Source organism: Nicotiana tabacum, chromosome 3, assembly GCF_000715075.1.
Source record: "Nicotiana tabacum cultivar K326 chromosome 3, ASM71507v2, whole genome shotgun sequence".
Classification (NCBI taxonomy): domain Eukaryota; kingdom Viridiplantae; phylum Streptophyta; class Magnoliopsida; order Solanales; family Solanaceae; genus Nicotiana; species Nicotiana tabacum.
The window spans coordinates 9,954,356-9,969,159 of record NC_134082.1 but is presented as its reverse complement, the minus strand read 5'-3'; the positions used below and the strand labels follow the sequence as shown (position 1 = coordinate 9,969,159).

At 34.8% G+C, this 14,804-nt stretch overlaps 2 protein-coding genes across 3 annotated transcripts; both read left to right on the top strand.

Annotated features, from left to right (window-relative positions):
• The first annotated feature begins 2,132 nt into the window (after positions 1–2,132).
• On the top strand, positions 2,133–3,411 carry LOC142175545 (uncharacterized). The gene is made up of 4 exons (XM_075242551.1): positions 2,133–2,274; positions 2,328–2,512; positions 2,599–2,833; positions 2,882–3,411. The coding sequence occupies exons 1-4, from the start codon at positions 2,133–2,135 to the stop codon at positions 3,409–3,411; spliced, it is 1,092 nt and encodes a 363-aa protein (XP_075098652.1).
• Positions 3,412–5,977: 2,566 nt separating this feature from the next.
• Positions 5,978–12,482, top strand: LOC107813246 (ERBB-3 BINDING PROTEIN 1). Of its 2 annotated transcripts, none has more exons than XM_016638486.2 (10): positions 5,978–6,088; positions 6,189–6,298; positions 6,960–7,044; positions 7,150–7,299; positions 7,708–7,861; positions 10,526–10,741; positions 10,818–10,954; positions 11,323–11,414; positions 11,549–11,731; positions 12,196–12,482. In XM_016638486.2, the coding sequence occupies exons 2-10, from the start codon at positions 6,208–6,210 to the stop codon at positions 12,270–12,272; spliced, it is 1,185 nt and encodes a 394-aa protein (XP_016493972.1). In that variant the 5' UTR covers positions 5,978–6,088; positions 6,189–6,207; the 3' UTR covers positions 12,273–12,482. The 2 variants fall into 2 exon arrangements, with proteins under 2 accessions (XP_016493972.1, XP_075105308.1); XM_075249207.1 differs by having other exon boundaries at positions 5,991–6,088; positions 6,169–6,298.
• Positions 12,483–14,804: the final 2,322 nt, after the last annotated feature.

The following is a 14,804-nucleotide window of genomic DNA, read 5'->3' as shown; positions in this document are numbered from 1 at the left end:
AAATCCCCAATTTTTGAAAAACCTAGCTTCTACCCAAACACCCAATTTTCCCCATGAAAATCATTGATTTTAAGTTGAAATCATGTTAAAAGATGTTAATGATTGAAGAAAATGAGTGAAACATGACTTACAATTGATTTGGAGAAGAAGAAGCCTTTGAAAAATCGCTCTAGTGTGTTTATGTTTTGAGAGGATATGAAAAATGGGTTTAAAATCGTCTAAGTATAAAAGTTGCAGGTCTCAGATGTGGGAATTGCGAACAGGGGTTCGCAATTGCAAACCCCGACCTCTGCTGGCTTGGAAATTGTGAAGGGAAGCTCGCATTTGCTAACTCTTAGGAAATCTGGATTTTTCGCATTTGCAAAAGAGACCCTCGCATTTGCGAGGTCGGAATTGCGGAGCAGAACTCGCATTTGTGAGATAAGGCAGGCATGGGATGGTTCACATTTGCGACCAAGCTCTCGCATTTGCGAGCCAAGCTTCGCAAATGCGAAGCCTGCAGACATGATCACACCAGCAAAAATCCTGCAATTTTTCTAAGTTCAAAATGCACCCCGTGGCCTATCCAAAACTCACCCGAGCCCTCGGGGCTCCAAACCAAATATACACACAACCTCAAAAATATCCTACAAACTTATTCGTGTACTCAAATCACCAAAATAATATCATGAACATCGAATTAAACCTCAAGATCAATGAAATTTTCTTAAAACTTCTTTAAACATCAAATTTGCATTTAAGGTCCGAATCACGTCAAACGGATTTCGTTTCTCACCAAACTTCACAGAATTATCTCAAATCATATATAAGACCTGTACCGGGTGCCGGAACTAAAATACGGGCCCGATACCAACATGCTCTAATCAAAATTCATTTCCAAATCATTTAAACAATTTCAAAAAATAATTTTCTTTAAAAAAATTCATCTTTCGGGCTTGGGACCTCGAAGTTCGATTTCGGGCATACGCCCAAGTCCCATTTTTTATAGGCTCGTGCCCTCTAGGACCGTCAAATCATAGGTTTGAGTCTATTTACCCAAAACGTTAATCGAAGTCAAATTAATTCATTTTATAGTCAGATTTTCACATATAAGCTTTCCAGCTACGCGCCCGAACTGCGCATGCAAATCGATGTGATGCTAAAAGAGGTTTTTAAAGTCTCGGAATGCAAAATTTCATTTTTAAAACAAGTGATGACCTTTTGGGTCATCACATTAGAATTTCAAGTATGTGTAGTCCTTTTTGTTTTTTTAAAGAAGGGTCGATTAGGGTTTTTTAACTGAAAAAGGATTTGAGCTATTTGTTAATAGCTGACTTGTTGTTATTTGGTCCCCTGTTTCACCTGCAATTACTTTGAAGATAATGCTCATGTGGGTCTCTTACATATATGTTTTGTCCTTATTTTATTGAGGTGAGACTCTAAGTTTGACACTTTATTATGTGGTCCCCCATATGCATGCTTGTGTCCGTGTCTTTATCATGTACATCATTCAATTTTGTTTCTTTATTCATCTACCTCTGTACCTTTTCTTATTCCCTTTATTCATCAAACTGTTTTGTTTATTCAAGCTTTCCCTTACATGATTATTTATTATTTCTATACCTCTTGTCTTTGTTACTTCTTTATGCATTTACTATGGTAGGCTGTAATAACTTTATTCATGGTTACTATACAACCTTTTATAGATAGTGCTAGTTGAGTTAGTTTTTCATCATGGTGAGAAATGGACTAGTAAGCCACGTCCGATGTATAAAGAGAAGTATGTGCACATCAATAAAGGTTTTGACTCTGACTTACTCTCTTATGCCGATTTAGTTGATGAATTTGATACCAAGTTTGGGTATATAGAGGTGCAACAATTGATAGTAAAGGTCCATGCTAGTAGATATTATGAAATAGAGTGGGATTAGGACTCTATTGGATTTTGTTAATGAACATTTTACTATTATTAATTTGTTTGCTATAGAAGAGTGTGAACCAGCAATTGATGTACTTAATATAATCACTCAGTGAGTCGCACACAGTAGAAGTTGAAGATGCTACTGATTGTAGTGATAATGATAGTGAGGAAAATGATTCTGATTCTTCTAAATTAAGTTCTGATGAATTGGAGCAATTTTTTTTTACAAAAGATGAGGGACATCAATGATAAGTTAACTAACTATAAAGAGTTAGATAGGTCAATGCCATTTAAAGATATACCTGAAGCTAGGAAAATAATCAACATGTATTCTTTTGCAAATGGATATGACTTGCAGCAAGTTAAAAGTCTGGGTTTAAGAGTGGCTTGAGACCTTTCATTGGATTGGATGGAATATTTTTGAAAGGGAAGGCTAAAGGTCAACTGTTGGTGGCTGTTGGTCAAGATTCTGCCAATCATTTTTATCCATTGGCTTGGGCTATTGTTGACAAAGAAATAAAACTTACTTGGAAGTGGTTCTTAGGTCACCTACAGACTTCACAAGACCTCAAAATGGGTGAAGGAATCACATTTATATCAGATATGCAGAAGGTATGTACTGTATATTTGTACTGTTATTTAAGTTATTTTATTAGTTTCTTTGTACTATTATCTGATTTATTTACTGATTTTTGTAGAGGTTGATTGACTCAATCCAAATTGTTCTTCCAGAGTCACACTTCAGATTTTGTGTAAGACATATAGAAGCAAATTGGTGTAAGAGATGGAGTTCTGGTGAGTTCGAAAAATTGCTATGGTGGGTTGCATGGAGTACTTATGAAGAGGACTTCAAAGATCAGATAAAAAATATGAGTCAAGTAGATGATGATGGAAAAGAAGTTGTTGAGGATTTGTTGAAGTATCTACCAAAATGTTGGAGTAGGGCATTCTTTGATACTGTTTGCAAGAATTAGTCTGTAGACAACAACTTGACTGAGTCATTCAATGCATGGATCTTGCAAGCAAGGCACAAGCCAATCATTAAGATGCTTGAGGATATTAGAATCAAGGTGATGAATATAATTAATGAACATGAAGCTGAGGTGATGACATGGGGAAATGAATATAGTCCTAAAACTATGGAGTTGTACAACCAATTCATGAGGATTGCATTGAAGTGTCATGTTAATGGCAGTACAGACCATGGATATGAGGTGACTGAAAGTAGTGACATGCACATTGTGAATCTGAGGTTAAAGAAATGTACCTGCAGGGCATGTGATCTTTGTGGCATTCCATGTCCTCATGCAATATGTGCATTATTGAACAAGAGAGTGGACCCTCTAAGTCATATTCATTGGTACCATACCAAAGAGACTTATCTCCAAACTTATTCACATAAGTTACAACCAGTAAGAGGAGAAAAGTTCTGGAAAATTGAACTTTCACAATACATGGCTCCACCTCCTTTGGTAAAGATGACTGGGAGACCAAAGGTTAAGAGAACATGAGAAAAAAATAAGGAAATTAATAGGCAAGGACAATGGTCTCAATCAAGAAAAGAGAGGGTAATGACATGTAATAAGTGTGATGAACCTGGACACAATGCTAGAGGGTATGCAAAGGTAATCAAAACCACAACTTTTTCTATCATTCTTCATGTTTCAACATCTAATCAAAACTTTCTATCTTACTAACAACATTCTAAAGGAAAGCAGCCCATTGGAGGAAAAAAGAAGGGAAAGCAGACAAAGAGGAAGAGAACTTTACTTGATGAAGCTGATGATGAACAACCCAAATCTCCCTCTCCTACACCAGTGCCACAACAAGCCACCGCTGAGAAAATTTCTTTGTCAGTCCCTCAGCCAAGTCATCCTACTCAAACAAGTTAATCTAGCAACTTGTTGTTCATGCCAACCCCTTCAGTGCAGAGGAAAGAACCAAACTGCAGTGCCATTCCAGACTTCGACTACCCAGACTTTGAGCCTGAGCCTAAGCCTGAGCCTGAAATAGCTATAAGGCCAAGAAGTATCTCTGAGGCAAAGACTAGGCTACAATTGAGGCAACTACAAAGTACAATAATTAGAACACGGGCAATCGGATTTGTTGGTGATGCTAATGGTGTGAGTGAGCCATCAAACCTACCATTCTCACCAAAGAAGCTGCAATAGAAGGGAAAAAATGCTATTACTGGTAATCAACTTAACAAGCAAAGATTGGCCAAGTTTAAAGCAAAGAAGGGTAATGAGAAGAAGCAGACTTAAAGAAATTTGGTGTTCTGGAATGTAGATCTACTAAACTCTATTATGCTTGTATATTTTTGGTTGTGCTGTAATTACTATTAGCCAAGTAAACTTGCTAAACTTGTGTGGCTATTTAGTTAGTGACCTGTTCACTCGGATGTCATGTTATCACCTAGTTGTGTAAGTTTTTGGAGTGATAATGTGACATCCTCTTGTTTGTGATTTAATGTAGTTTGAATGTTTAGTTGGGGAAACTTGATGTCATGTTGTCACTTGTTTGTGTAGCTTTTTGGGGTGATAATGTGACATCCCGTTGTGATGAATGAAATGGGAGTTTATGAATTTAAATGTTCTTTTCATTATTATTCATTGTACAACTATTAGGTTAGTGAATTGTTTAAGTGTTCGTTTATGAGTTATAGATGTTGTCCAACCCCTTAAACACATACAATCTGTGAAACTATACAGATTTTGTTTAAAAGTTATTTTGTGAAACTGTCCAAATTTTGACATAACTGGTGTTGTGAAACTGTCCAGATTTTGGAGCAAAATGTTGTTGTGAAATTGTCCAGATTTTGGACCAAAATGGTGTTGTGAAACTGTCCATATTTTCTGACATAACTGTTATATTCATCAACCCATAACATCAACTAATAATATAGCAGGTTCATCACAAAAGAACCCACACCTTCTAAGATTACATTAACTAATATAAGCGCTAATGTAAACGGTTGCAAGCTCATATATTGGAATTACATTAACTAATTTTTGACAACTAATATATTGGAATTACATTAACTAAGATTACAAGCTCTAATGTAAACAGTTCAAAATAACATACATAACACATTCTCTTCCAATTTCAAACGGGAATAAAACTGACAACAAAACATATTCATTAGTATCATCAACAAGATTTACCAACATTCACTTCATCATCGACGCCGCAACAAATCCAACAAAAAGTGCCCATGAGATCATAAACATCATCCTCGTCTTCAAAACCTTCTCTTCTAATTTCATTACTTTTGCAGCTTCAGCTTTGTGTAGAGCCTCCATAAAAATTAATTCTTCTTTCAATTTATCATTATAATTTTCAATCGCTTCCCAAAATGATGTTACATCTTTAGTTGTAACCAAATCACTGTTCAACGAGATTTCATTTCCCCGTTCAAAATAACCTCAAGAACGATTCTGTCGAAGACAAAAAAAATAGAGAAGAAACTAAGATCGTTATTATTAGACTATAATTTAGAGCAAACAGATAATAATTTAGAGCTTTTGTTACACAATCACTAATCTTAGGCTTCAGACATTTAAAAAATTGCCTTTCAAGATTTAATGGAATCATTGAAGTGAAGTGGTTTGCAAAGATGCCACAACGACATCTAATTTGGGAAGAACACCTTCCTTGCGACATTCAAGACTCAGGAAAAGGATTGGGGTCGTCTGAGCCCTAATTTGTGGGAGACGGGAATGAAATGAGTGTTATGGGGTTTTAATTTGGTGGGACCGCTGACATAACAACTGACTTGGATAAAATTGATGTGGTCAGCTGTCACGGTGTCAAAACGTTAGGGTTAGAGATATTTTGTCAAACTTCATTAACGGCAGGGACAAGAATGACCGAAAAGTGTAACGGGTGGCTCAACCAACCAATAAATAGTAGAGGGGCAATTTTGACCCTTTGCCCTATATTTTATAATCGACCACAAAGCTAATACCAGCCACGTCACATGACCAATTTATCCTTAAGTGGGACCCGTCTCATGCCACGTAATCACCACGCTGTCACATGTCTCCCCATATTAGACCCACACATAAATTCCTAAAATAAGAAAACAGTCGTATCATATCTATAACTTTGGCTAAACTCAAAACCCTAGCTCAAATCCCGTTTGCCTCCATTTTCATTCCATCAACAAAAACCTAAGTTTATACTCAGGTTAGTTCCTTGCATTTTCGATAACCCTTTTCATTATTTCTAGCATTATCCCTTTTCTCATTCCCCTTTGTTTACTTCAGTTTCAATTTTTATTTTTCAGCTTGAGACATTTGATAACTATGTCGGACGACGAGAGAGAAGAGAAAGAGTTGGATCTGACAAGTCCTGAGGTTGTTACTAAGTACAAAAATGCTGCTGAAATTGTTAACAGTTAATATCCTTCAACCCCCTTTTGTTGTTTTTCTCAGTTTTTTTGGTCATTTTCTGCTTTCTTGCTTGTTAAAAAATAGAATCTTTTCATGTCTTTTATGTACCCCTTTTGATTTTTTGGATTGAAATTGTCCCCTATAAAATGGGGTTAATCTATTGGGGTTATATGATAGCTGAAAATCATTGCTGATTTAATGTGTGATTCACTTTCAGAAAGAATGTTGGGTTGTGAAATAAGAGAGAAAAACAATTTTCAGTATCAATTCAGACATTGATTTCTAAAATTTTTGGATAAAATTTGCATTTTAGAGGATGCATAAGAACGTCACAGAGTTCAAACCCTGCTGTAGGCAGAAGCCTGGTATATTTAAGTGGAAAAGGATGAAGGGGGTGGGCCCATTATCCACCGAGAATCGAACTGTGCACCAGCTGACCCTTGGGGATCTCTTGATATTAAAGAAAGTTACAAACTTTTGTATTAAATTTTTCGAAGTATGTGAAAAAAAAAATGCCTAGTGAAAAACAATTTATACCCCAAATAGTATTTTATCAAAAGTAAAGATAGGAAGAAAAAACAGTTTGACACCTATATAATAATGATGCCATATAAAATGAAACAAAAAATGTTTTAAATTTTGATATTTTGCTATTAATTTTGCAGAGGCTCTGCAGTTGGTGGTGTCTGAATGCAAGCCAAAAGCAAAGATAGTTGATCTTTGTGAAAAAGGAGATGCCTTCATCAAAGAGTATGGACTTTTCTCGCTTTATATCTTCTCAACGGATTTTGTATTTCAGAATTGGTGATATATGTGATGTATAGATGTCTGCTTGATGAGTAAATTCTGGTACAGGCAAACTGGGAATATGTACAAGAATGTGAAGAAGAAAATCGAGAGGGGTGTGGCATTTCCCACCTGCATTTCAGTTAACAATACCGTGTGCCATTTTTCTCCACTGTCTAGTGACGAGACAGTATTGGAAGAAGGTGATATGGTGAAGATGTAAGTAATAATTTAGAGCACTTTGAGTTGATCATTTTTTTTATGATTGCGCATGGTAGGAAAGAGAAGTGCAGTTTATTTATTTGGCATAATTACATTTTTGGGTCAACCCAAAAAATAATAGCCGGCAAATGTATATGTTTTGTATATTAAGTACAAGTATATATATAATATACATATCATATACATAATCAGTATATGTGTTTTGTATATTTGAGCTGCCTCCTGTAATTATTTTGGGCCGCCTGGCCAAAAATGAAAAAAATCTCCTGATCCAATTCTTATTCAATGAGATTTAATTGTTTATTGCTGAACATGAAGTTGTTTTTGATAACTTAACTGTCTTTTACTGTATTCTGGAATTAGATGATCTGTTTGTAAGAGTAAGACATGGTTATTTTTGTGCAGTGATATGGGGTGTCATATAGATGGCTTTATTGCTGTAGTTGGTCATACACATGTGCTCCAGGAAGGACCAGTTACTGGTAGAGCAGCTGACGTTGTTGCGGCTGCTAATACAGCTGCTGAAGTTGCCCTGAGGCTTGTGAGACCAGGAAGGAAGGTAATGTTTAATCTAACTCTTTCTTTAATCCAACTAGAAAAACTCACATTGGGTTTAGGTTGAATGTGGGGGCTGTTCTTATTTTACTGGATGTGTTTGTGTCCTATAAAAACCAGAATTTATGCTTGTGGAAATTATTGAGTAATCGGAGATAAAAAAGAGGACTCAGATGAGTTGTGGTTAGGGGTGAAATGCCCCTCGCACCTAGTAGAGCTAGATGGTTCTTCCTGAAATGCATTAAGGCGTAGCAGTTAACTAGACATCTAGGGGTAAAACACTCCAAATTGATTTTCCTTGGTACCTAACATAATGCATGAAAGGATTCGTAGGAAATCCTTTGATAACCCGGATTCCTATTTCTCAATGATATTCCATGATCAAGATAATTGGCTGAATCCCGTGAAACACCATAATGCTAGGGTATTAGATGTTATATATTGGAGGATATTGGGAAATGTATTTTTGTTGAGACATGCTTTTCAAACTTTAGATACCACCACATATATGCAGTGGTTGGCGATAACAATATCATTCCCTTATGGAGATTGTGTGAGTATCAATGTCGGTCAAGTACCAGCTTCTAAAGAATACTGTAAGATTAGTTCAGTGGTTAACCTGAAAATATGCTTATCTATTGTTCTAAAATAATAGTCTTAGTTTAATCCTTTGAAAGGATTGGTTTCCCAGTTATGCGTCAAAGAATACCTTCATATCTACAAGTTTCCGTATGACAATGAGTTTTGGGTGGGTTTGAATGAATATGTCGATAAGGTCATTGAATTATCCAAATGTACCCCAGATATGGTTTACTGACAACCTAAGCTTGAGATCCAAGCTGATGGCTTATCTTTGATTACAAAATAGTTTTCTCTGTTCCAAAGGTTAGGTCTTTCAAAATAATACGTCCATGATTTTTCCTGCTAACTAGTAGTAATTATTTTTCATCCCAGCACCTTTACTGAATAAGTGTGTCAGTTTGCTCATAGTTTAGCTGAAAGGAGATTGTTAACCATGCTTCTAGATCTGCTAAGTATCTTATGTATGATGTACGATGTTATTATCTTCAATATTTGCTGTTCTACTTTTTGTCTGATGACATCTCTTGCTACAAAACTTGCTTAGCATAACTGCTATGACATAGTTAGTAGATGATTCTCACATGTTTGTCAGAAAAGAAATTACGAATTTTTTTTGTTTTGTTTGAAGCATCCTAACTGCACTACTTTGTTGATATATTTCTTTGATTGAAAGAAACCTAGCAGGTTTTATCAAAGTCACTAATTGTTGATGTGGACATTTGCTTATTATGCTTAGTAAACATGCTATATTTTAACCTGCTTTTTCAACCATGTAATCTTATCATCTTTATCAGCACTCTGCCCCTTAGCTACTTAAATACTGTCAGTAAACGGTTGTGAAAAGCATGGAAAAATACAGTCAGAAACCTCAAAGATACTTTTAACTGGGAGAAGAAATTTTTATCTTAGGTAGTACTCCCTCCGTTTCAATTTATGTGAACTCATTTGACTGGGCACGGAGTTTAAGGAAAGAGAGAAGACTTTTGATCTTGTGGTCTAAAATGAGGCACATATATTATGTGTGGCTATAAATCTTTGTGTAAAGGTAAATTGTTTCCAAATAAGGAAAGGGGTCATTCTTTTTGGCACGGACTAAAAAGGAAATAGGTTCACATAAATTGAAACGGAGGGAGTAGTTTTTTTCCCTGAAAACAATTGATTTGTTTTTTTTTAAAAGAAACAGATAAATGATTGTACTCTGATCTGTTTCCAGAAAAAAATATAGATAACAGAAAACATGAAAAAAGTAGCAAGTGTTTTGGGATGGAAAACTGTGGCCAGATTTGTGCCTTGTCAAAAACTGTGGCAACAGTTGCGAAAATGGAAAGGGTAGAGTGTTTTGGCACCATGTTTTTTTCTTTCTGCAGCAGTTATTCCCTTTCAACCAAAAGAATCTTTTTTTTATTATGTTAGAAATAGTTTTAGTTGCACAAAAAGATGTATACTGGCCTCTTAGAATCCCTACAAGACTAGAAAGGGATGTCTATTTTTCCATCTTTCCTAGTCTGCTAGTGCTAGAAGTAGATCTGAAGGTCAAAATTGAACATTTAAGTGAACTTTATAGACTTCTGCACCAAAGGTTTGTTTGACTTGAATCTTTATCCCAGCTCTAGACGCAAGACCTTTCAGTCAAGTCTTGGAAAGCAGATCAGTTCTAGTTGTAATTAGTTTAAAAAGCCTAATATGCTAATATTCTGCTGTTAGTTGGTGGTTACTTATTGTTATACATTATGTATGTTATAGAAGTGTAAAATTGTTCTTAAACGAAGTGTTCATTGTTACAAGTAGTAGTTAAATGTCTTTTGTTGCTATTGTCTTCTAGTTGCCTCAGTATGCTGTGTAGTAGTAAGTGTTTCTGCGTTGGTCGTGGTTGAGTGTATTGAAATGCTAAAATAGGCGAATTAATGTTCAGGATATAGCTTCAATAGAGGCTATAAAACTCTTCATTGCGTGAAGATGATTGCATGCCTTTTCTTATGTCTTGTTATTTCAACATTCATCCCAGTAGTTTCTTTTTAAGCTGCTTGTTTCAGTGCTCTAAATGTTTCTGTTAAATACTTATTGTTCAGTTTCTTTGGCGTTGCAGAACTCGGATGTAACAGAAGCTATTCAGAAAGTTGCTGCGGCATATGACTGCAAGATTGTTGAGGGTGTTTTAAGCCATCAAATGAAGCAGTTTGTGATTGACGGAAACAAAGTTGTGTTAAGTGTGTCCAATCCTGAAACGAGAGTAGATGATGCAGAATTTGAGGAGAATGAGGTCTATTCAATTGACATTGTAACAAGCACTGGTGAAGGAAAGGTAAATGTTGCAATGTTTGATGCCTGAAAATTACATGGAGACTAAATATTTTCAATTGAATCTCAAAATTTTGCAGCCAAAATTGTTGGATGAGAAACAAACAACCATCTACAAGAGAGCTGTAGATAAAAGCTACAACCTGAAGATGAAAGCGTCGAGGTTTATTTTCAGTGAAATCAGTCAGAAGTTTCCTGTCATGCCATTTACAGCAAGGTTGTTGCGATTTTCAATATTTTCTCATGTAACAATATGCTGTAGTAAATATATACTCCCTCTGTTCGAATTTGTTTGAAACTTTTCAGAGTACGAGGGTTAAATTGGCTAATTTTCGGTATGAATTCGGACATAGATTCTTTAAGTTTTTTGAAATAAAATTTCCATATTTAGAAACTACATAGTAAGAAGGATTATAAGCCGCAATAGTTAACAATTCAAAATATTTAAAAACTATTTGCAAAATATATGGTCAAAGAAAACAACGTCTGACTCCCGAAATATTAATTGGTTCATTCTTTTTGAAGCAGGGGAAATAAATTTTCATGATTATCATGTTGTTTTCTTGTTCTTCTTTACTTGAACAGGGATTTGGAGGAGAAGAGAGCTCGTTTGGGACTCGTTGAATGTGTTAACCATGAGCTTTTGCAGCCCTATCCTGTTCTACATGAGAAACCTGGTGCGCACTATATTAGCTCTCAGTTCTTTAATGCAATGCTATGCTTAAGCAGTATATTGTTCCTGTATTCTTACTGAAACTCCATTTCCAGATAATGTCCGTTTCCTTTATTTTTTTCTTGTGTTGATGTGCAGGTGATTTGGTTGCTCACATAAAATTCACAGTGCTGTTGATGCCTAACGGGTCAGATAGGATCACAACTCATACTCTCCAGGAGCTGAAACCTGCTAAGACAATAGAGGATGAACCTGAAATCAAGACCTGGTTAGCCCTTCCCGTAAAAAGCAAGAAAAAAGGCGGCGGGAAGAAAAAGAAAGGTGAGTTTAAAAAAGCATTTGATAAATAAGTGAACTAATGTAGTGTTTGATTCATCGTGAAACAAGCATGTTCTTGGAGATAAATGTAGTAATATGATGGAAATATAAAGGATAATGTTTGACTATGTAACCAGTAATTGCTTTTAATGGAATAAAAAAGATGGATACCAATTAGTTGAGATTAAGTTTAGTCATGTTACTACGTTACTATATGTCCAATAACTTGTAGGAGTTTTAGTCCTCTCAGAGATTTATATGCCACTAGAGAATACATAGAATTCCTCTAGTGTTTTTTTTTTAATAATTTTTATTCTATATAATACTGGACGAAGATGAGTTTAAATGGAGCGACTTGAATAGTGACGATTTTTATAGTCGATCGCAACTTGCTTGGAATTGAGGCGTAGTTGTAACTGGCGATTGTTTTGAATTCTCACAATATCAATCCACCCTTTGATTTGCAGCGAAGAAAGGTGAGAAGACAGAAGACTCATCCCAAGCTGAACCAATGGAAGGAGAATCAAATGGTGCTGAATCTTGATATGTTGCTAGAACTTTGATTTGATTCAATTCCAAGAACTATTTGTTGATTGTTAGTTAAATGTGGGATATTGAGGTAGTTGTGGATCTTTCTTTGCGGCATTTTGCAATACAAGAATGGCATGGACAGTTGTTGTCCTTGTCTTGACACTTTTGTCATGTTAGAATTATTCAGTGGGGTTTCCAATGCTATAATGCTCTATTATCAAAAGCTTCAGTAAGATGTTTTGTACTCTTCTCATTTTTGAACTAGGATAGCTGAGTGTTGTTTGTGATATTAATGTGTACTATCCACCACTCCATACCGGAAAAATGAACAAAAACAATGAAGTGCCATTATTGAAGTGAATAAGTTACCGACTTACCGGTAAAGCTCTCTATAACAGTCTTGTTTGTTTCGATATTTTTTGGCTATTATAGTAAAGTGTTATTATAGACAACATATATTAAAATATAACATGATTTGTTCTAAAGAAAAGTTGGCTGTAGAGACAAAAAAATGTTTTAAGTGTTTAATGAAGAGAGTTGATTCGGTAGTAATTCAAATTATATTATAAACAATCTTACAATAATTTAAATACAACATATTTTTCTACAACAAAACAGCCAGCATAAAAAAATTAGGGAAAACTACCCTCTATAGCCCCTCAAAATTTTAATAGCCCATGTTTTGTCCTATTTACAAAAAATGGCCCTTCGGCCCAAAAGTATTGCATATAATAGCCGAAAGGAACAAGTATGACAACATAAGTGCTTGTAGCTTAGTGGATAGAGCGTTTGTTTCATAAGCTAAAGGTTGTAGGTTCAACCCCTGCCTGGCGCAATATATAAATATTTATTTTGCAATGTATAAATATTGTATCCTAAGTATGACAGTGTATCCTTGGTGTATATTGAGCCTATCTCGAGTGTGCTTGTGTATCTAAAGTGTATATATTTGTGTACCCCAAATGTATTTTGTATCGTGAATGTATAATCTGTCCGAATAATGTATCAAAATTGTATACATGTGTATTTTCTAATATGTAACATAGTGTATATAAATTATATACAATTTTGTATGTGTAATGTGTGCACACAGTGTATTTGGAGTGTATCATGTATTTTTGTATAGTGACAGTTTTTTTTATATATATTTTGTATAGTTACATCTATTTTGTATAGTTACATCTATTTTGTATATTTTTTGTATAGTGACAGTTTATTTGTATATTTTTTGTATAGTGACAGTCTATTTTGTATATTTTTTGTATAGTGATAGTCTATTGTATATAAATTGTACAATAAGAGTCTATTTTGTATATTTTACGAATAGTGACAACCTATTTTCTATGTACCTTCCACTACCTTTCTCCCTTGTACGGTTATACCCTACCACTTACCAAGACATAACTGAGAAATCAAATGACCAATTGCATATCTGATTTAAAATGTTATAACCAGAATTGTATTCTTCTTTTCATAAGTTTCCTTTTCTTTCTAATTTGATGATATCATGTAAGCCAAAAAAGATTATAGCTTGTCAAGAAAATAATTTAAACAGTTGTATGTCCCTCTCAAAATTTGCCAATTGGCAACATTGATGATTGATGTAATTCTCCTTAATTCGTACTTCCAATGTTTTTGATGGGAGTATTATAAAAGCCAAAATTCTTGCAAATGGAAAATAATGTAATTCTTTGGGCTATTAGTTTTGGCCGACAAAGAGCATCTTTAGAAATTCGCCGAAAAGAGGTCATGCGAGGAAGAAAAAATTACTGAAGTAATACTACAAGATTAGGAAACAGAAGATATATATAAAGAATCCAAGCAAAACTAAATGGGGAAAGTGCAAAAAAAACTGTTAGTGTTGCCTTCGGCCAATCAGGTGCTTGTGAGTTCGGTGGCTAGCCACTAGAATAACTTTTTGGCTATACAGTGTATAATGTAACTTTGGGCTAGTGGGTGTTATAAATTTAGCCCGAACGGCTATAAATGAATTTTGCTCATTAAAAATAGACTTTGAACACCCTTGCATAAAAAAAAATAAGAAATATATATTACGCTCATCTGTACGTATCTGTTCTACATTATAAGTCTCAAGAAGATTATTGTTCTTAGCAGTATGGTAGAGCACTAAGGGGTGGAGGTAGAGTGTGAGTTATGTGTTCATTTGATCTGAAGCAGCATTATTGATTCGGATCTTGTACGCGATAAAAAAATTTAATAAATGAATAAAAAATATAAATTTTGAATCCAAATCATTATTCATTCAAATCCAATAAATTAAATGAGTTATGGTATAATTCTGAACATATAAAGTTCAAATTTTGAATCTTATCTTTGAAGCATTATCTCCATGATGGTAAGTTCAAACCACTTTAGTTTCATTAATAATAATAATTATTATAAAATAATAAAAGAAGAAGAAGAGTATTGCAGTGCAAAGTAGAGAGAGAGAATTCTTATTGATATGGGATGATTTACAATGGAATAGAACCCTTTATTTATAGGGAGATGGTGACTTAGCCACCAAGTAATAAACCCTAGAATC

Bases quoted from the DNA above. Each gene is read 5' to 3' on its own strand.
- LOC142175545 (XM_075242551.1), top strand. From the start codon at position 2,133: ATGAGGGACATCAATGATAAGTTAACTAACTATAAAGAGTTAGATAGG. The intron at 2,275-2,327 runs GTTTAAGAGTGG...TATTTTTGAAAG, and splicing joins GCAGCAAGTTAAAAGTCTGG to GGAAGGCTAAAGGTCAACTG. The intron at 2,834-2,881 runs GTTGGAGTAGGG...ATTAGTCTGTAG, and splicing joins GTTGAAGTATCTACCAAAAT to ACAACAACTTGACTGAGTCA.
- LOC107813246 (XM_016638486.2), top strand. From the start codon at position 6,208: ATGTCGGACGACGAGAGAGAAGAGAAAGAGTTGGATCTGACAAGTCCT. The intron at 7,300-7,707 runs GTAAGTAATAAT...ATTTTTGTGCAG, and splicing joins GAAGGTGATATGGTGAAGAT to TGATATGGGGTGTCATATAG. The intron at 10,955-11,322 runs GTTGTTGCGATT...TTACTTGAACAG, and splicing joins GTCATGCCATTTACAGCAAG to GGATTTGGAGGAGAAGAGAG.